Source organism: Lytechinus variegatus, chromosome 4 (genome assembly GCF_018143015.1).
Source record: "Lytechinus variegatus isolate NC3 chromosome 4, Lvar_3.0, whole genome shotgun sequence".
Classification (NCBI taxonomy): Eukaryota; Metazoa; Echinodermata; class Echinoidea; order Temnopleuroida; family Toxopneustidae; genus Lytechinus; species Lytechinus variegatus.
In genome coordinates this window covers 33,621,604-33,645,021 of record NC_054743.1, presented here as the reverse complement: position 1 = coordinate 33,645,021, position 23,418 = coordinate 33,621,604, and the positions used below count along the sequence as shown (strand labels likewise).

Below are 23,418 nucleotides of genomic sequence, written 5' to 3'. Positions count from 1 at the left end.
CGCAGGTGAGACAAAAATCAACCACACACACACACACACATAGGAAATCTCAGAATAGAAAGTAAGAAGATGAGAGGAAAGGGGTTAACAGAGCAGGGGAGACCATGAATGACCAGCAGACAGAAGACGGAAGTAAAAATGAAATGAAAATGCAAGTAGAAAAAAAGAAAATCTGTGTTTGCCCACTAATGATCTCTTTACACACAATCAACAATAGAAAACAGAATGACAAAAAAACCTAGAATATCATATCCTACATCTTTCTTTATTCATTTAATGAACTGTTTCATCTTCTTGGAAGAAATTATTTTCTCCAAAGTTTACAAATGAATCCTTAACAGCTTCAATGAAATAAGGCAAAGTACTACTATATGTCGAGATACATGTATCATACTTGCAACAAAATACGTTAGCCAATAATTAGAGCATCATCAACATAACAAGGTTTTGATAAATCCATATAACATTTTCTTACAAAGGTGGGTTATGAAAATTATTCAATTACTGATATTTGGGGGGTAAAACATTTTCCCTTCCATTTCTTTTGAAGCCATGAAATAGAAAAAAATATATCCCCTATGTTTTTTTTCTAATTACAATCCAAAACACACAATCTGAAACACGATCTGTTAGTGTGTCATATCCTGAAAATTTCAGGACTGCCAACCTGAAAAGGAACATTTCAGTATTTTTGAAGCTGAAAATTAGTATTTCGGTGAGGAAATCAGTATTTTTTAAAAATATCATAGGACCACACATACAACTGAAACTTTAGAAATCAGTATTTTACATGAAACTATCGGTATTCTTCTCACTTTTCAGTACTAAATACTGAAAATCAGTACTACTTGGCAGCTACGTGAAATACAAGAATAAATTTCATGATGATGCAATGCCAATAAATAAGACAACCCTCTAACTCCACAAGCAGTCCCACTTTAAGACACTGTAAAATTAATACCCATTTTACATGAATTCCTTCTTCATGATATTTCCAATTTAGAATGTTGAACAGATAAAGCGGCTATACTATTTTTTTACCCTGTGTGAAGCTTGGTAAAAGTTCAATGATCTGAATTATGTTGAACTATTCAAGCTTCCTATTTGAAATAACAGTGTAGTGACAAAAACAAAAACATTTAGAGTTTTATGCTGCAGAATATTTCTATCCGTACTACTGCAGCAATATAACGATGCTCTAAAGATCCTGTTACATCATATAATTTAAATAAACCACAATTTCATTAAAATGAACAATTAGCTGCAAAATGAACATATTATGCACCATTATAAGAACATTATTGGATGTCATTAGGCTAACACATATTTCAAATCATGGCCCTTTAAGAGATGGGAATTTAATGTTAGCCTTTTTTCCAACACAAAGTGGGAGGGGGCCATTAGATTGTGTACATCATAATGAGAACATGAAATTGTTTCAACAACAGCAATTACAAATGGATATCATGGGGTCAATACACAAAACTTACTGATTGTACATTTGATTTTCATGATTTTGAAACATAGGAGAAACATTAAATCCATACACAATGTAACCCTGGATAAAAGAAGAATCATTAAAAAAAATACTTATCACAGAAACAATCTTTACATAAAGTCTAGATGTGTACAGTTTACATTTTCAAAAAAAATTGTAAACCATCAATGCTTATATGATTTTCCATAATTCAAGCAAATCAATGTCTTCTATTAATATTACTTGTTAAATCATAAAAAAAAATCTTTCTCCTGTCATATACATGATCATGCACCAGTAACTGGTACTGGCAATCATCTGATTAAAGCAAATATGAAAGGAATGTTGATATGATATTGCATTGACAATCAGTTGTTCTCAATCTCATTAATGTTAATGTCCCACCTCTTCGAGGTCCAAGAAAATGTTTTTGAAAACACATGAAACATTACCTCAGAATAAAAATCAATGGGTTACACTTCGTAATTCCGAAACACGTAAATTGTCTATACCTCGATGTTTGTTAATCAGAAAACGTAAAAGGGTTCGTTAATCCGAAAACAAAATAAGGTTTGATGCACCGAAGTCCGAAGGTTCATAAATCCGAAAAGAAAATAAGGTTCGTTGTTCCGAAGGTTCGTTAATCATTTAGTTTTCGGACTAACAAACCTTCGGAATTGCGAACCTCATTTCGTTTTTGGCTTAACGAGCCTTCGGAATTACGAACCTCACTTCGTTTTCGGACTAACGAACCTCACTTCGTTTTCGGACTAACGAACCTTCGGAATTAAAAATCTCATTTCGTTTTCGGACTAACGAACCTTCGGAATTACGAACCTTCGGAATAACGAACCTTCGGAATTACGAATGAATGCGAAATCAATGGATACCAATGAGTAGTTTGCAAAACTCCCCTGAGCTAATCTAAATATGGTCAACACACATTAATGCAACACATTAATCAACACATTAATCAATAAATATTTAAATAATCTACAAACAAATCTAGAAATCAATATATTCATGATTATGGCTTTGTAACTTAATTTGTAGACATAGTTTCTCTGAGAACAAATTTCAAAAATTCAACATCATATTATACATACAAAATGGCTTCTATGGTGGGTAAAAATTTATTTTCCACCTAATTGAATCTATCAACCCTGAGAATAAATTCAAAATAATCTCTATTGTTGAAAAGGAAAGTCAAGGAAAAAAATCAAGGAATTTTCCCCAAGAAATGTAAGATGTAATACACTCTGCTTGACATAGATATGAACTATCAGGTGGGTAAATTTGTTATATCATCCTTACTAAAATTACACCAAATATCCTCATGATTTGTTGATTGCCTTAGACCAAACAAAATTACAAATTTAATTTTCACATTGACAGTGACAGATTGGAGTTTGAAGATGCCCCCCTCCCAACAACAGTTTTCAACATTTTCAACATATAATTTCCTTTAATATCTAACCTTTCATATGGCACAAAATATAGGTAGGGGCGGTTTTCACGATTTTTGTAAAAATTCATATCCAAACTAAGCTCCTTTTTGTAAAAATTCATATCCAAACTAAGCTCCTTTTTGTAAAAATTCATATCCAAAACTAAGCTCCTTCCATATTTTGGGGCTCATTGGCGCCGCTTTAAAACCAACTATAAATTCATTAATAACCTCTTCTTATTTTATGACCGTAAATTCACATTACCAAGAATTTCTTGTTCTGAATAGGCAGGTTTTAAAAACATATAGAAATTAGAATACAGGGAGCATACATGCATTTTGTCAATATGGTGGATGGTGGAACTGATCATATGGCAGTTTTCAAAATAGATCTAGCAGCAGTAGAAAAAACATTTGAAAAAAATCTTCATATTTGCAAAAAAGAAAATAGATGATCCAAGTCATGAATCAAGATACAATTAATGTGATTGTTAAATTGATAGTAATAATTCAAACAAACCTTAACATCTGGATCTAAAATCAATTATTTTTTTTTCAAATATAAGGCACTGAAGATCTCTTGAATTGCATAATTCACAAATTGGAGTTGAATACTTGTATCACACACATGTTCATTAATGCTACATGTATATGTTGTAAAGTATTTCAAAAAATTAATAATATCCTCCAAGGCTAACTTAAAAAAAGTGTTTTTTGTGCATTTCATTCCTTCATCTTCAATCATGATTCTAAATTCTAAATACATGGGTTGTAAAACACACAAATTTACTAAAGCATTTCTTATTTCCAACTGCTTAAGTTTCATGGTTAACACAATATTGACAGGTTTAGAGTTTTAAGGCTTTATGGGAAGAGCAATATACTCTTCAATTTCTTGTTTCCTGCTTGTGAAAGAATGATTTACTAACTTGGCGTGGAGTATGGCATTAAAAAAAAACAAGAGTTACAGTAATCAACAACACCAGGAATGCATCAAGGATATTGAGATCTTAGAAAAATAGATAAAAATAAATGGCAAGATATCAATAAAAGAACATACCAAAATATTTTGAAATTATCTGTTGAAATGAGAAATTACAATAAAATATTTTAAAAATATAGAAAAAGTATCAACATAGAACAGAAAGTTAACGTGTCTTTAACATCTCATTCAGAACAAATATTATCACATTCTCTTTGAAAATCCTTCAAATTCCCTGCCCTTCCCCACTGAAAAAATGCTAGAACTTTCTACTTAAATCTTCAATTCTCCAAACATAGACATAAACTTCTCAATAAAGATATTTCAGAACCAGATTCGACAACACATAAGTATGAAAATGTAGACAATTGATTTAAAAGTGAACTTTCAACTTCCCTTCATGTAGAGAAATTAGAAATAAAACATAATGAAACCTGCTTTTTCAAATGTTTACATATTCTGAGAAGTAAAAAACAGTTGACTTTAGAAAACATCTTTAGTCTTTTTTGTCTTTATTTTACAGCAACAAAAACAATAACATAATCAATTAAAAAAATATATGAAAATTCAATATGAAAATGTCTATTTTTCTATAGTTGTTGAATGAGAAAATTAAATGTACTGAGGTGCTTCCATTTTTCTTTTACTTTAAAGTTAAAATAGTAACTTCTAATATTATCTTACTCAATATCAATTGCATTCTAACACCCTGTCATATAAAGTACTATTTTAATAGCATCTGCAATTGGTCATTGTCCTTAAAACTAAATCTAAAATGAGTCAAATTTAGTAATAAAAGATATCCGAAATCAAGACCATGAATGATTTCATTGTACATCCATTAATATTAAAACCTCATTAAAAAGAAATCAAATACACTGTATGTAACAACATATTAGTTGTTTGATACATTTACTTTCTATTTAAAAAACCCATACATATCATATCCTAATTTTGGATAAGTAAAACTGGCTCTTGCTTTGCAAGTATTCCTCATATTCATTTAATCAACACATTAAGAAAAAAAAATAAAAAATTAATTTAATTTTATCAATGGCTTATGGTAATGGAAATATTAAATGAAAATTGATAGCAAAAAAAATGCAAAAAAGAAAGACAAACTCTCTTTGTCACAATATACATCAAACAAAACTTTTACAAAATCTAATTTGATTTACAAAGCTCTTTTCCCTTTTCATTCACTTAGGTATAAATATTTTCAAAAAATTAAAATTACTTTGATAGCTTGAAATGCCATGGCACTAAAACAAGTTGTAAAAGTTTACCTTTGCAACGACCTCTGCATAAGCTTGAATAATTAATAGATTTATCTTGAAATCAAGAATAAAATGTGATAACTTTATAGCATCATACTGCATAGTTAAAGATCCATGGGTGAAAGTTCTAGGAGTGGGTGGATAGAATTCTTCAAAATCTCCAAAAAAAATTCCCGCTGCCATTTATTTCTCTACTCATTTTATATCCTGTGGATTCAGTTTTTTATCATAAAAAGAACAAATTCTTGTAAAAATGGCACAAGATCACATGTTTGAATAAGCAATCAGTGGTGCTTGACTAGTGAGAGGTGAATATTATAAGATACCACCACATAACTAATCCTCCTTCAAAGAACATAGAGAAACATACCCAAACATTTTCCTGAAAAGGGAGAATATTCATAAAAACAATAAATATGCACAATATATTCAAATATATAAGTCTTAAAATATTTTTTAAGTCTTAAAACATTTTTCAAATCCTGACCCACACACTCTCACAACAGTGCTAAAAGAATATCAATCAATATCATTAAGGCAATAAAAGCTTATTACATGACCAATCATTGCACATAAAGCTGATAATTTGTGAACAAAAATATTTCCAATATTTTCTCTTTTTTTATAATCAAGTGATATTTTCTTCGGTCCATGCACATTCCACAGTTGTCAAAGTAATTATGGAGAATTTTTCATTCAGTATTTTTCATTCAGTAGTCTCAAGACTTGCGTTATATTTTTGAAGATACTACACTGTATCTTAATGAATATATGCAGAATGCTATTTGAAAAAAAAATTGTTTAGTTTCCCACATAAAAAAATGTTAACATTTGGCATGAATTCACCATTGACTACAAATGATCTAGCTAGCCAACAATATCACTTTTAGTTAATAAGCAAAGATTTAGAAGGAATATAAATTTTAAGAAATACAAAAATGCTTGTTTCTTTGATAGCGACAAGATGAAATTAAGTACACTGAGATTATTGCATATATCATGTTTAGAGGGATTTCTTCAAAGTAAGGCTAGTTATAAGGCATATCATGCTCTAAAAAAAAAAACTCTCAATACTAACGACTCCCTCTAATTTCTTGTTTTTTTCAATTCATTTATTTGATGAATAACTGTTGTATGATTTCAAGTCCTCTGGATCAGCATTTTAAATGCATTACTTATGTGAGAAAACAATACATGACTTGATATTTTATCATCTTTCCATCAATCTTTCTTCCCCACTCAAGCAATTGTAAAGGGAGATTTATGCATTCTTATATGCAAGATATGTCCTTTGAAATTTGTAAATAAGAGAATCGTTAACTTGAAAGATCAATAATAGCACTGTTGGCTATATTCAAAATGAGTCTTTACTCGTCAATATGATCAGTACATGTAGGCACATTGTATTGTATTGTATCTCAAAGATATCCCCATTCAAATCTAAACAAAATTAGAATTAAAACACACACACGAACAATAATGAATATATCTTATGCTTGAAAAAACAGATAAGAGAGTACTGACCTGAAATAGTGTTCAGTATCAAGGGTATCGAGAGATTAAATGAAAGCCATTTTTCATATGAGGTATATACTATCTATATAAATTCTAAATACCACAATCATATCACAAGTTCACAACAGTATAAAGCGTAGATACCAGAATAGATAAGTTAGAAATAGTTTTTGAAAATACATGTGATAAAACACATGGAAATAAATCAATAAAAGCTGGTGATATTGAATAATCCTAAAAGTGGAATGTAAAAAGAAATCAGCAAAATATCTTTCTTTGACAAAACATGGAAGATAAGCACAACTTACTAGAAAAATAGAAATTAATAACAATCAGCTATTGCAAAAAAAAAATGAACAAGCACACCCATGTATACTAAAACCAAACTTGACAAAATCAAGCCAACTCTCAAAGATGTTATATTCTAACCATTTTCAAATCATGTTTAAACTAATGAATCTTTGAGAATCTGTATTAACAAGTCACATACTACCTACCACAAGAATGCCGTTTTCGTTTTAAAAATCATAATTTTCTTATACCTTTCACAAACACATGAACCAAAAATACAACTAAATGACAAGAGATCCCAAATTTTCAAGGCAGATATTGCTCAAGTTATAAAAATATAAAAATAAATTACCACTGCATATATCCCTCTTGCACTTAGAAGTTTTCTTTGTAGTAAACGAAGCGGGTGCCTTCTGACTCATCGGAGGTGAACTTATTACAATTCTGATGCAAGATGGTGGACAGACTCTTAGGACCACAGAAAAACACTCCAATAGTAGCACTGTGGGAAGAAATAGACACTCAAATTATTAATAAAAATACACATGCCTGGGGGAAAACAAGATTTTCAAATGCTTTCCCCATTATTCTTCATGGGAAATGGCAGTTTGATTTGAGCTCAGCAGCACTGTATGGAGGTTTTATTTACAAACAAACATAAAGTATTTTTTAAGTTTAAACTGAGGCAGATCATATCATATGCCGTCACATATTTCTGATAAGGACACAATAATTAATTCAAAATCGTTTAGAATAAAAGTATAATTAATCATACAGAAAAAGAATAATGAAAGGCTTAATGGATGAAGATCATAATTATTTGAAGTTTTTACTTTTCTACTTTTTAAATTTCTGCTATTAAGATGGGAGTGGAGAATAGTATCAAGTTGAGATAGGTTGAAATAAACTATAATCCCTTTATCAGAGCAAGAAGAAAGAAGGTGAAAAATGTAATTATCAATGTAAAAACTTCAACTCATTCTTCCTTGGGCAAATATGTTCTTGCCATCTCTAGAAGAATAAGGAGATGAAGATAGAGATAACAAAAATATTTGATACCAAAATGAGAAAAATATGAATTATATTGTAGGAGAGGTAAACTACAACAGAAGAAAGTGGTATAATGAAGAAGGTAAACAGTAGTCCACACCCACTTTGCCTTCTTTCCATTTGGTCTCATCCCAAACAACCATAAAGATTAAAGAGGAGGAGGAAGAATGATATAGTAGAGAAAATTATCAAACTTTCTAACTTTCTTACCCTTGATTCTGTTCAGCGATGTACGAAAAGTTTGAATCCCATTTTGGCCTTCCATAATGAGTCTTCTGTCTCAAACCAGTCACTGCATCTATCTCTCTGTCTTCCTGCATGTAGATATTCTTGGCCTGGCATAAACAAATTTCAAATTGGGAGACTTGCTATATGAAAAATGATTAATATCAATTGATACTGCAATATTATTGCCAAATTCTACACATCAAATGTCAAAATCAGAACTGCATCATTTTACTTTATGTGTGCACATCAGACACTCATTAATCCATAAGTTATAACCGAGTTAGCAATCTTGATCCAGGGGTTCTTTAAGTGGGTCATCTTTCATGACCAAATGGAGTTGAAATTTAATGTAGCACTTTCGAGTTGGATTTCAAGTGGCAATACGGTGAAAAATTTGCACAATCATCTACTCATGAATGGTGCCCATTGACATAAATTATCATACTAAGATATGCTTTTTAAACAGCTGTAAATCTATTTTCTATTCTGGTTCAATATCGTTGTCATTATTACCATGTTATACACTTCTGTTTTAATTTTCCTTTTATCAATATACCCTGCCAATGATGTATTTATTTTGCTATGCTATACGAAATGTAGTTACTGACTTGGGTTTCTTGTAACCTTCTCCGTCAGTATTCATTTTATTGATTTGAAATGAATATGGCATATATATTTCATGATTACCTGTGTATAATCCCATCCTCTTGTGAGATAGATTGAGTAAGTAAGAAGATGTTCTTTCCCAATCTGTCTCAGGGTTTCTTCCAACGATGAAAGTAAATCAACAAACCATTCAAAGGCATGGGTATCGCGACAGATCCAGTAGAAATACATCTTCTTAAGATGGAGACTATCATCCCCAGCTTGTAAACGGTAGCTGGGAACAAACCAAACAGAAATGAGGCTTAGTTATGTTTTGAGTTTAATAATGTGAGTGCAGACCTGCCAACCTCTGGGAATGAAAAACTGTATTTTTCCCCAAAAAACTGTATTTCATTATAAAATGCTGGGCGCACTAGGTCATCGCGATGATCAAGCTGCATGCAAGCTAAAATGCGCACTGCTCTTGCAGATGAAAAAAAAAACATTGAAACATGTGTATATCTCACCCTGGTTTTTAGAAAATAATTGAAAAAAAAACAAGTTACCTGTAATTACATTGATCTAATAACCATATTTGTGTACGTTTTATCATGGACCTAGGTCCATGGTTTTATTAAATAGAGACATATAGAGATGATTTTCTGAATTAATAACGATTTTGTAAAAAAAAGAAAAACGTACTGCCGTATTTTGGTTGCAAAAATGTACTACATACGCCTAAAACACTGGTTGGCAGGTCTGTGAGTGGAGTGCCTAATCTACACTTACTCAAAAAAAAACCTTGTTATTTTAATCATGAAGAAGACCAAAAAGATGATGAATGGATTGCATCAAGGAAGATGAAAAGGTGGGGGAATTGGGATTGGTGAATTCCTTCATGTACTTTGAGAAGGATGAAGGAAACACCATAAATAATAATAACAATAATAATAGCGGTATTTATAAAGCGCCTTTTGCCTGAGGATACAAAGCGCTGCTATTATAACCCCGGCTTTAGCTCGAGCTGCCATCACCGGCGCTCAGTGCATGCAAGGAATTAATCCTGCCGGGTACCCATTCACCTCACCTGGGTCGAGTGCATCACATTGCGGATAAATTTCTTGCTGAAGGAAAACACGCCATGGTTAGGATTCGAACACATGACCCTCTGTTTGAAAGGCGAGAGTCAGAACCACTAGACCACGACGCACCCGCATAAGGGGATGAATGGGATGGTGATGAGGAGGAGAGGGAGAGAAAGGGGAAGAGGGGTAAAAGAGAAGGAGGAAGAGGGAAAGGGGAGGAGTGAATGAGGGAAGGTGGAAGGGGATGGGTAGGAGGAGATAGGAGGATGAGGAGAGGAGGAGGGTGGAGGGAAGGGAAGGAGAAGGAAGAGGAGGGAAGGACGATAATGTTATTTGGATGCTGAGGATAAGGAAGAGGATGAAGATAATAATGATGATTATGATCATAATGAGTCACTTCGACTATTGACCTCCAACATTTATTTGAATAAAATTCTCTAGAATACTCTCTAGCTATTATGCATTATTTACACATTTAGCTTGCATAAATTCCTAGGTCTAGATCTACATGCACGAAAATGATTCACCCTAATTTTAAAGACCCTCTCTCAAAATCATTGCTTACTACGACTATTTATTTGAATGGGATTACTTCTACAATGAACTAGAAATGTCATGTACTCTACAATGATTATGGCATCACTTACCATATTGATTTGAGCGTAGAGGCATAAGGAGTGACGCCAATGCCAGCGCTGACACACATCACGACATCATAGTCAAATATATCAGTACATGAAGTACCAAATGGTCCATCAACTTGAACTCTGTAGAAAAAACAGAAACAAAAATACTTTCTTAAATGTAAGGCAGATTACTGGTATTGTGAATTGTTTGTATCCTAGCCTACAATTTTCTAAGCCAAATGAAGCAAATCTCCAACTAGATCATGAATAAATATACATTTGAATTCCAAACAGTAGATTGTTCCATCTAGAACAAACATATATTCAATTGCCTCAACTATCTAAAGCAAATCCAGTTGGTAAGATATGAATATGATCAGGTTGAAAATGTCTATAATAGGGAGATTTCGCTCAAACGATGCACAGCGGATTCTAGAACATAGAAAATGTAATGTCAAATAATAATATGTACATTTATATAGCGCAGTTACTATGTGCATATACTCAACTGCGCTTTGACTCTTTGTATCATATTACTATCCCGGCTGTAGCTGAGCCGCCATATTAATAGGCGCTAAAGCATTCAAGGAAAAATCCTACCGGGTACCCATTCATCTCACCTGGGTCGAGAGCAGCACAATGTGGATAAATTTCTTGCTGAAGGAAATTACGCCATGGCTGGGCTTCAAACCCACGACCCTCTGTTTCAAAGTCTGTAGACTAATCCACTGGGCCACAACGCTCCAAATGCCTTTCAAGACAAAGAGCATCCAAGAAGTCTTTGTCAGAATTGGTGTATCAAGACAGCAGTTTCGTCCTAAGCTGGACCCTGGACAATTAACATATTTGCAATTTTTCGACAGCCCTGACACTTAGAACGAAACTGCTATTCCGGTTCATCAATATCGACAAAGAACTCCCAGCTGTCATTTGAGGGCATTTTCAATACATTTACTGTGTTCTGGAATCCATTGTGCATCCCAGAGTGAAAACTCCCTGAAATAACCTACACAGACAGCTGGGCGTCTGCTTTCATTAGGATTGCATAATTATTTGCTTCTTGAAAAATCATTGGAAAAGCCTGTAACAGAAACAGCTTTGGGAAAAGCAAACTCAATGTACTAGCAAGAAATTCTTCAGACAAGCCTGCTTAGCTTTGAGCAATGTTTGCTTATCATAAATCTTGATCTGCTGTGGTTCAACTTAATTGTGTCAATTCCCCATGTTTACAGATGACGATCCCCCTTTAACTGACCTCGGTAACCGGGTGATGGGCAGAGGTTCTGCTTGGTCAGCTCCCATCTTGACCGCTAGTTCATCTGTCCAGTCTCCTACTCTCCTGATATGCAGTGAGAAGTGATCCTCCTCAGGGGCCTGCCAAGATGGAATTAAAAAGTCAAGCATAATGAAACAATATTAACATGGCTCTAGTTAATAAATTCAGGGGGGCCGTTTCACAAAACCGTTCATAAGTTAACAGCGACTTGTGGTAAATGGTGCCTTGATATCAGAGCTGCCAACCAGAAAAAGAACATTTCAGTATTTTTTAAAGCTGAAAATCTGTACTACTTGGCAGCTCTGGTATATTCATTGGCGATTGTTTAGCGCATAAGAAAGGATCACCAGTCATTCTAAAAGTCGCTCTTAACTTACGAACAGCTTTATGAAACGGCCCCAGAGCCTTAAAAGATCATGGTACAGGTTGACGTTTTCCTGGCCTTAATGACCCTCTCCTTGGTTTGGAAAGTTTAAATGCCCTTATAGCTTTTCTTGTCCTTACTTATGATGTAATTGAAAATGAAAAGTGGTCTTGGCCTAAAATATTCAAATATAGAAATTGAAGACTTTAACCCATTGTCTACTGGAATCCCACTACATAGCCTATCAGAATCATGAGAATCACAGAATTCAGAAGTCAACAGGTTAATAGCCACTTCCAATAACAGAATTTTACACAATATTGATGCACAATATTTAACCAAGTAGATTAGACAACCATTTGAGGAAAATGCACTGACATTTTAATATCAATCTATGACTTTTCAAAATTTTTCCATCACACTGGGAAATCTGGGGAGAAAATAGAGAATGGTGTGGGATACACTGCTTGTTGATGACAATGAGATTGGCAAGGATTTTAAGAACTTGTGCTTACCGATGTCAGTGTGAACGGATGCCACTGGACCTTGGAGATTGGAGAGCATTTGAGGAAGATATACTGTCCTGGAAGCATCTTGAATCCCTGTTTCTTCATCCTCAGCTCTATCACCTTAGATTGATGCTGGACAACCTGTGTGATCAGGAAACAATTAACCCCCATTCACAATATCATTTCTGTAATGATTAATTTTTGTGGCATTTCATCACATCTACACCAGTTTAAAAATGCCAATATTCTTTTAGCTACTCATGTGTTAGGTTAGGTGTTCTATCTTTTCACCATGTACATGTTGAAAAACTACTTGGTGCATCACAAATAGTGTTTTCAGATGGTTTTCTTTCTTTTATGGTGTCCCAATTAAAGGATTCATAAGACGCAAGAAAGGGCATCCAAATTTTGTGCCACAGCCTATTATGGTAAGTTTCCAGATTATGAATCAGAAAGGATTGATATTGCAACATCAAAATGAGAAGATCATGATCATTATGATACGTATACATGACACAAGTTTTAAAGTTGATCCATTGGAAGGTTCTACAGTTATCACTTAGATTCAATTGGACAAACATATGACCCAAAACATAATAACTAATGTACAGTGGGCAGGGTATTTTGGAATTACCTTAACGATAGTGACATCTGGCCATGTTCTAACCATTCTAAGGATCCTCTCCAGGAAGTACACACATAGAGGTGCAACACACCACTTCCAGCTCTGAATAAAAAAAAATATATACAAAATATGCACATTTACAAGTGTGTTGTGGCAATGCAGCGCATTCAATGGTATTTGCAATATGCGAGGTGTTTGCATCGTCACTAACATAACAAATTTTAAATTGTGCATTATTTGTTTTATAAAATGAGTCCGCAGTATAAATTTGTAGTGAAATGGTTGTTTGAGTCCTTCCAATTTTCATGGATTGCAATGATGAAGCGATCACACACCTACAGTACTTTCTATCATGACATCACATGCATATCTCATATGCAAGCTGAGTAAGCGCATCTACCACACATTCTAATGGATCATCTTCATCATTGTAATACCACAGAGTATCTTGTATCTTGCCCTCTCCCCCCTCTTCCTCCCCACCTCGTAGTATTGCCACTGTATGACTATACTTGCAGCTCCAGGTGTACCAGCAAACTCGGGTTGGTTACCAGATCATCACTGATCAGATGTTTCTTCATCTACAATGCATGCTACTTGATAATAATGTGACTTATAAAGCGCCAAATCCACTCTGTAGAGTGCTCAAGGCACATAAAAAGCTAAGAATTAAATAAGAGGTTTGAGATAATTTTTAAAAGTCTTGACAGAGGTACATTTTTCATGTCTTCAGGAAGACTATTACACAAAGTGGGGCATGCACAAGCAAAGGATCTTTCCCCCCAAGTTTTTGAAACTTTTGGAAGATACAAGGTAGCCAGAAGTGGATGAGCATAAAGACCTACTTGGTCTGTAGTAATGGATAAATGAAAGACTGTATTGTGGTGCTGATCCATGCATGCTATGAAAAGCAAGCAACAAAATCCCAACGATTATCAGATTTTTGATAGGAAGTCAAAGCAGCAAATTCAAAATGGGAATTCTTCTTCATGTTCTTCGCTTTAATACCTCAGGGTTGCCACCCCCTTAAAGTATTGCCCCTTGGGACTATACTCACAGCTCCAGGTGTACCAGCGAACTCGGGTGGGTTATCAATCACACACTGATCAAAGGTTTCTTCATCTACCATGCATGCTACTGGATCATGCTCATCAATGTTCGTCTGGTACTTAACTACTCCACTATTCAAAAGATAAATAAATTCAAATAAAAATAAATTAATATATAATATCTTTCTTCATCTAATATGCATTCTACCAGCTCATGCTCATTAATGTTTATTTGGTACTTTACTACTCCACTAAATAAACAAAAGTAAAACAAACTAAACAAATTACAGGCAAATGAAGATGGTAAAATCATCAAATAAATTAACACAGCATCATGACCAATATGTATTACAATTTAATCATCAAATAAGCAAATGCATGCAGGGCCGGCCAACACTGAATTCTTTAAGCATTATGTTAAACAACATTTTAGGTTATTCACAAAATATTTCCTATAACTTATTTCTCTGCATACCTTTCCTAAAGAAACTTGGGAATTCCTGAGCATCTTATGATTTTGGAAAAAAAGTCACTTTCAATGTTGAATTCCAAGAGCCAGGTTATGTGGACCGCTCTCACAGCCGGGGGGGGGGGGGGGGGGGGGCGAGGCAGAATCTCCCCCCCCCCTTGAAACTCAGGCAGCATATTCAGTAATACTTCATTACCCTTATGTGTAAGTTTCATGAATTAGGTCCATATACTTTAGAAGTTAGGAGGACATTTCCAAAACTTAACCTTAGGTTAAGATTTCACCATTGATTCCCCCAACATGGTCTAAGTTCATTGAACTTAAATGACATTTGACCTTGGTCATGTGACCTGAAACTCAAGCAGGATGTCCAGTAATACTTCATTACCCTTGTCCAAGGTTAATGAACTAGGTCTATATTCTAAGTTATGTCATTTCAAAAGCTTAACCTTTGGTTAAGATTTGATGTTTACAACGCCACTGCCACCTATAGTCTTGCTCTGCTATGCAGGCGAGAAAAAATGTATAGAAGACTGGAGAAGAGACTTACAGTTTCATGAACAAGTAACCATATTATCATTAAGAAAAAAAATTAGTAGGCAGGCCATAACATTCTCACTGAAAAAAAGACTACTTTGCTAAAAAATTGCTGTATGTGTCATATAACTACCAATTTAATATGAAAGTAATATCAACAAAGAGCCACGGGGAACATTTCATGACAGCTGTTAGCACCGACAAGTTATTAATATCCTTGAACAGTTAGACACTTATCTAACAATCAGACACTTTTGCTCCTAATTCACTCACAATCCAGAAAAGTTATCAGATTGTCTGACACTCTCTAATTTCTGACACCCCTTCAGAATCCTACAAATTTAGATTCTTTGCTTCAAATTCAAAATGGATAAAGGAAATCACTTACCCCATGCCATGGGCCATCAGCATTGCATAATAGATGACAAACAGATGGTGGGTTAACCAGAAAGTCTCAAAGTAATACCTCCTAAAATGAAACACACAAAAGAAAACAAGAATCAATGGAATATTATGGAGTGCTAAAATAAATCCTGATATTGGTTGTCGGACATTGGAGTAATTAGGATATTCTTTTAGTTGCAAACAAAGTTGTGAAATAGAATTACGAAGTAGGAAAGGTTTATCCAAAAAGCACACAGAGTTTTGACATAATAATAAGCTACATAAACTAAATATAATTAAAGTTTTAAGAAATAATTGACCAAATATTATTATTAATATATTTCTTGTCAGGATCAAAACAATTTTATTCACGTTTTCCCTACCAGCCTGTTCAGTTCCACAATATCACATTAATATTGCCTAAGCATATCAGTTAGCATTTTCCAAACCCTGGTCATATGGAACTTTTATAATCCAAATACCGTAATATTGCAGCAATGTTGTATTATCTATTCAATTCAATTCAATCATGGTTTATTTCTAATAAAAACAATACATGTTACACAGCCAGAAGGCTGAAATTAGCATGTTTACAATAAAACGTTCACAAGTCATGAATAAAAGCGAACAATAACAATTTAAACATGTAATATACATAGATAATAAATAATTTTTAAAGAGCAAGTGTACATAAAAATTCATTAAATATAATAAAATAGAATGGAAAAAAAACTATGTAAATACAATATTAAAAAGTGATGAATATTAGACAATTCAAAATTCAAATATCAATTGGATTGAAATGGAGACTAAAACAATGGCAAAAATTTGATTGGATTTCAAGGGTATGAAAGTAAAAATTTATTTAGAATTTAGTAAATCAATGAAATATGGTATTGCACTTTTTCTAAAATTATCTGTTTTGCATTTTATCTGAGCAAAGTTTGGAACACTTCTTGATGAGATTGAGACATTTTTCCTTTTTGGTAGCCAGTTATTACAGTGACGGGTTTTTAAGAGATTTAGCAAACTCCATACACAATTTTTTTCATCTTCTTTCAAGACATTCTAATCTACATTTTGTTAGTGCATTTTCATAGTCTATATAATCTATCTGAGGAATACATAAAGAGGTCTCATTTTTGTAAAAATGAAAGCTGTGGTCAGGCGCGTACGTAAGGGGGGGTTGTTTTAAAACCTTTTTAAAAAAAAAATTTTGCTTTTCAAATTACAAAAGACCAAATTTTGCTAATTTTTGGTGAAAACCTTTTTTCTTTTTTTTTTGCTTGTCAAATTTTCATTCAACTCGAAACCTCCCCCTTTTTCAAAAATCCTGCGTACGCTACTGGCTTTGGTACATGTATAAAAAGAGAGAAAGAGAAAAATATACCTAATGAACTCCGTAGCTGAGGAGAACATGAGGATATAAGTCACTGAGAGCACTGCTCCAGTCCAACCAGCTAACAAAGCTAGACCTGGCCCTATCACTCCTAGTCCACTCACATCACTCTGTATTCAGAAAAATAAATGTTGTAAATAAGTGTTATCATGCTAAATGTAAAAGGCTAATATCCAAACGATCATACCACAATTCAACAATACTATTTATATTAATAACAATAAAAATACAAATCAGTTGAAAATAAGTCTTATAAATCTTCCTCCTAAACACATGTAGCTGCACATAGAGCATATCTGCTTCATGTCAAAATACCAATAATTTTAAAAATATCAGCAGTAACATTTCCTATTAAACCCTTGACAAAGACAACACATCTTACTTGTTCTTTCATTCATCCTGCACAAAAATTCCTATGTGATATTATCAATGGACTTTTAACTTTCGTGACTTCAAATGTTCAAACTTTCTACATTCCAAGGCACCCTGCTACAACTGTAAACCACAGATTCGTGCTTCTGTTATCATCACTGCTACTCCATTTTGTATGTTTAACAACAGAGGGATTTCATATTTAATTATTATCACTGAACATTGTTACTGAGATCGAACAACAAGTTACTGAAATCCTTGAATCCCATTGGCCAAGAGCTAATTTGTGACTGAAAATCACTGACTGGATGCTTCATGAAACCCTCCCTGATGGCCTACCGAGCGAATGCTTTTGAAGGGATTGAGACCAAAGGACGGCTGGCTGAGTCTGTTGGCCAACCAGTCGTCGTCACTAGAAACCTTTCTTCCGTTGTAAAGGTTCTGGAAGTTGAAGCAGTGAGCCACCACGTGGAGGACAACAAAGAATCCTATAGCATATGCCAGGAGCTTGTGGAATGTGATGTTCTTGTCCAGCTGACGGCGTAAGTTGCGTCGGTAGAACTAGAGAAGACCAAAAAAAAAATCATTATTAATGTCTCTGGTCCATGGATCTGGAGCAGACAATGTCACAACACAGAGCAATAAAAAGCTACTGCATGCATGAATGACATTACAATAATCTTGTTATTCCTATGACATAACGATTGTTGTGTCAATAGAAAGTGCCATTAAGAATGTACAAAATACTTAGCCAAAAAATTCAGTTGAATACTAAAGATGGCTAAGTATTCTAATGTAGCAAAATACTGATTAAATACTTAAAATTATGGTTTAAGTATCAAACTGAATCCCAGCCCAGGGGCCAGTTTCATTAAAGGACTAGCAACTGTTGTGGCTTTGCCATTATGGCAACTACCATGGCAACCTTGATTCTGATTGGCTGCTGAGCCCTGTTACCATGGTACATGTAGTTGCCATAATAGCAAAGTTACAACAGTTGCAAGTCCTTTATGAAACGGGACCCAGATCCCAATTTAATGAAATGCTATTATGATAACAACTCTTTCTGGAATGCCAACAAAATGTACCATGGCAACAGTAAAAATTCTGCATCCTGATCAGCTCTTCCAATGAAAGCTGACATTCCAGCAAGAGTTGCTATCATAGCAAGTTTTTACAAGAAATGGGGGCCCAGGTGCTTACCTTCTTAGATTCACATGATCCCCTGAAATAGGAGATCATATTCCTGCAGACTGGAAACAAGATAAGCATGCTGTTAAAGTTGAGACATGCAGCACTTGCTCTAGCAACGGGAAGACCATTCTGGAAACAGAAAGTATGCAGAGCAGGTTTAAAACATAGTATGAATTAGGGATGAAATAGATTATGGACAGAGAATGGGGCAACGTGCATTTCGTCTTCAAAAATTTCTAAAATCTTCACCAGCAAATTTGAAAATAGGCCTGACTGAAGATTGGGTTCAAAACAAAATGTCATTTTAGAAAGAAGAGAAATAATAGATAAGGACCTTCTCTAAAAATGTTTTATCTCCCCGGAGAAGAAAAGAGAGAGAGAGAGGGAGGGAGAAAGGAAGAAGGAGGAGGAAGGAGAGGAAGGAAAATGAGGTAGAGAAGGAAAAGGAGATGGTAAGGAGGAGACGACGAAGAAGAAAAAGGAGAAGACGAAGAAGAAGAAGGAGGAGGAGGAGAAGAAGGAGAAGAAGGAGAAGAAGAAGAAGAAGATGGAGAGGTAAAGAATAGAGTAACAAGAAAAATAAGATGGTACAGGAAGGAGGAATAACAAGAAGAATAAACAAGAAAAAAAAGTAGAATAGGAAGGAGTAGAATAGGAAGGAGGTAATTCTAATCAATTTCTACATCTGAATAGGTATGGTCAATTAAAAAGGAGAGGGCAGAAGAGGAAAGGAAATAGTGAGGGCATTTGTGCAGATGGGAGAGGATGTGTGTGTGTCTATTGGGGTGAATGTGTTTGTGATAAAGGGGCCACGGAATGGTTTTCAAAGTGGGGGGGGGGGCTGACTATGCAAAAATCACAATCCTTTGGTCATTTTTACATTTTTTGTACATGGTTTCGGAAAAAAAGTGGGGACTGAAGCACTTCCACACCCCCCCACTCCCCCGCTTCCTCGACCCCTGTGATATACATGTAGAGAAAAAGAGAGAGAGAGGGGGGAGGGGAGGGGAAGAGGAGGGTAGCGAGGGGCATATCCTTCTTACCTTCATGAGATATTTGGTATAAACGTAATTAGCATTATCCATATACTTAAAGAATGTCACCAACCAAATGATCAGGTTTACAATTGCCCATGTTGCCTGTAAAATAAAAAGTATAAGTAACAAAAGAGTTAATTATTCAAGGCATTTATCAGATTTGCATCAAAATAAAAAAAAACATTGAGAGCCAAATGGAAAAGTATAGTCATAAATATTTCATCCACAAGTACTCTAAAAAAAGATGTGCATAATTCATACCAAGGGCGGAAATCTCTCCCAAAAGGTAGGAGGGCGAGGGGCTGGAAAATTTGACAAGTAAAAAAAAAAGGGGTTATCACCCCAAATTTAAGGTCATTTCGACAAATAAATTTGACAAGCAAAAAAAAGGTTATCATCCCAAAATAGATGTTTTTATTTCAAATGATGTATTTCTTACCATCATAACGTCTCCCCTGTCCCCCCCCCTGGGATTTCCGCCCATGATTTATATGTTCTTCTAGCCATTCAAATTCAGATATCATTTCATAAAGGATTAATTTCATGAAACATGTCCTAATTTTCAACAGGCTCTATTGGCAAATCGTAAATCTTGTTGACTGATACTTGGTAAGTTATGCGACACGGTGTATCTGTTCTGTCACACAAAAGTTTTGGTCTATTCATACTGCCGAAGCAACCTCAGACAAAAATATTTCCACTATACTTTCTCAAACCCGGTAGAATATTTTTGTATAGTTACGTATGGAATTACCGAACACTATCGTGATTCCAGACGAGCATATTACTGCGACATGTACGAAAACAATTTTGTACCGTAAGACATCCGAAGTTCAATTTCACAGAGCATTACATAGAACAAGACTGCAAAAACAAGGCGAAAAATCCAACTTTAACTTTATCTCTAACAGGACAGAAAATGCTTAAAATGTCATATGATAGTTTTGCATTAACAATTGTTATTTCTGACGGAAATATGGGCCTGATTTGCCGAATTGCAATCCTGTCCGCTCCTTTGATCGAACATGTGGGTGATTGTCGACGGCTAGTTCTCAAGGTACCGTGTGCGAGGTTTACCATGATTAGAGCCGTCGACAATCGACAGCGCATCGATAGAATTTGATGAGCGTCACAATACAATTAAGCATAATATTGGAAAGTGCCATGGAACATGCAGTTAAAAAAAAAAAAAAAAATGGTTAGCAAACACAAATTTATAACCAACATCTGCTCAGATTTGATATGAAAAAAGCAAGCAAATACTTAGAATTTACTCATGATATAATATATAAAGAGAAAAAAAAATAACACAAATTCTTTCTTAGTCTTACATCATTATCAAGAATATCTTTACTTGTCGCACACAAAAATAATTGTTTTTCGTGGAGGGATAGGTGGCAAGTGCGATGCAAAGAAAACTGTTGGTGAATATAAAATAATTTTATCATATTCAAGACTTTGGGACACTCTTCCTCTAAGTGTAAGAGATAACGCTGTCTCAACTTCCCTCTCTTCATTTTTTTCTTCTTTAAAGGGAGCACTCTTGTCCAACTTTAACAATACCTCCATTTTGTTTCCATTTCATTTGCTTTCTTTTCACCACCTCATTATTTGTGCTATTATTCCAACAATGACATTTCTTTAAGAATTATTTTTGTCTGCTGCAATATACAGTGCACATATCTCTTCCCGCTCTTTCCTCCTCTATTTATTTGGACCTTACCTCCAGAACATTTATACTAACTTAATTATTGCCATTACACTTTTCCTGTTATTTGATATGCTTGCCATATTACCTAAATAATTACATGTACTTTTTTTTTTCATTTTATGATGTGCATCCAACAATTGTCTTTCTTCGAATATTGTAATTTGATTTAATTATCGGTCAGTAAGGATTTAGTATATAATTTAACTTTTTGGTTTTTTTTCATTTAATATTTCAGAATAATGCTCAAAAGTAGTACAGGCTATATGATCTGTTGTATCCATTTGGTACAGTTGATTTTTTTTATTCCTCTTTAGCAAAACTGTTGGGGGGACATAAAATCTAAGAATCTCAATATCATTACTATTAGTACGCAGTTCTTAATTTCTCTTTTCTTTATCAAGGAGGCGAGTTTCCTCTAAATTTCCTGTAATTTTACTATTTGTTGTCTCTATGACTGTATGTGTTAGGTGCTGGAGCCTGGCGAGTACACATGTTGTTATTAATAGGAATGTGGAGGCATGCTCTTTCTGTTGTTTAGGGCATTCCTCCTTATTTCATTTCATTGTTGCTCTTCAGGCTTTAGTACCTCACACAAATCTAAGTTATTTTTGTTATATGTTATGTTAAGCATTGCACACATTCTTTAATCAGTCCGGCATGGGTATTCAAATTCTTCCCAATACCCCTCTTTATTTCTTTTATCTTGCCTGGCGTTACATACTTTTTTTTCAATAATGCTTTTTGTCAATGTTTTTTATTTGAATTTTAATAATGTGTAATTTTATATATTGAATGTGCAATATTCTCTCAATGGTTTTTCCATGAGGGCTCGCATGCCTCTGGGCAATAGTACTGAATTTTACTTTTGCGAGCCCTGGCCCATGGAAAAAACGTTTTCTTACTCTTTTCTTCTCCTCTTTCATTTCTACTTAATCCGTATTTAATTATTCGATTTCAAATTGTATTTATGTAATTACATTGTACAATTTTTGTATGTTTTTTATGGACAAAATAGATAATATTCATTAAAAAATATTTGGAAAAGCAATATGCATATTTTTCTTGATTGTAATGTAATCCTCTAAGTAACATAACATTTGTCATTTTTAAAGCACTGAATTAAAACTAAAGGTGTCCAGCATGCAGCAATAGCATACACTGCCATATAATAGCTACTCACCGGGAAGAGCCACGGTGAGTGGCAAAAAAGGTACCCGCAAAATTATTACTTCTGTCATGTAACTGCAAGTTAGATTCTAAATGAAGCAAGATGCAAACAGGAACTTCTATGTAAAGTAGCAAACGTAGAATGCAATACATGGGGACAACAATAAAAAAATTGCTTACCAACACCGCCCATCTAACAAAGTCATTCACGAGTCTTCCACCGAAATTCCGCATTCTTAATTATTAGGAGTGCTACTTTTTCGACAATCTTCCAAATCAAAGAAAACAAAAATACTAAATCATCTCTGGATTCTGGGAAAACAAGACCAAACTTTTATTATACTTAGCTCCAGTTCGCGACTTTACAGCTTTGGATATCCGTTACCGGTATTATCAGCGACTGGGTGATCCGATTCCATATCCGGATCTAGTTCTCGATCCGCGACGCGCCTGCCTCCCTCCCCAAATCGAACCCCAATCTAAATGAAAACGTCAGGCCTATTTCACACTTTAATGAATCATGAAAAATAGTCACGGCTTCAATTTGGGTGGGAAAATTACAAAATAGGCTTATATATAGGCGGATAAACAGCCATGTCCCCCTCCCCCCCAAAAAAAAGTTATGTGAAGAGAATTAATAAAATTAAATAAGGAAGAATTATTCATGATTTTTCTTTTTAAAAATTGGCCCTAAGAGTTGGGGTTTATATTCATGACAAACCGATCCTATTCACGTATAGGGGTATTGGGCGTTGTGGCGTG

At 34.3% G+C, this 23,418-nt stretch overlaps 1 protein-coding gene across 1 annotated transcript; it reads right to left on the bottom strand.

Moving 5' to 3' along the window:
- Nucleotides 1–6,881: 6,881 nt before the first annotated feature.
- Nucleotides 6,882–23,040, bottom strand: LOC121413890 (NADPH oxidase 1-like). Its single transcript, XM_041606874.1, has 14 exons — nucleotides 22,837–23,040; nucleotides 19,785–19,880; nucleotides 18,751–18,870; nucleotides 17,887–18,108; nucleotides 17,167–17,285; nucleotides 15,781–15,861; nucleotides 14,395–14,518; nucleotides 13,347–13,439; nucleotides 12,719–12,853; nucleotides 11,819–11,937; nucleotides 10,585–10,704; nucleotides 8,955–9,147; nucleotides 8,250–8,374; nucleotides 6,882–7,491 (listed from the first exon to the last, which is right to left on the bottom strand). Exons 1-14 carry the CDS (start codon nucleotides 22,888–22,890, stop codon nucleotides 7,365–7,367), a joined length of 1,728 nt encoding a protein of 575 aa, XP_041462808.1. The 5' UTR covers nucleotides 22,891–23,040; the 3' UTR covers nucleotides 6,882–7,364.
- Between the last annotated feature and the right edge of the window lie 378 nt (nucleotides 23,041–23,418).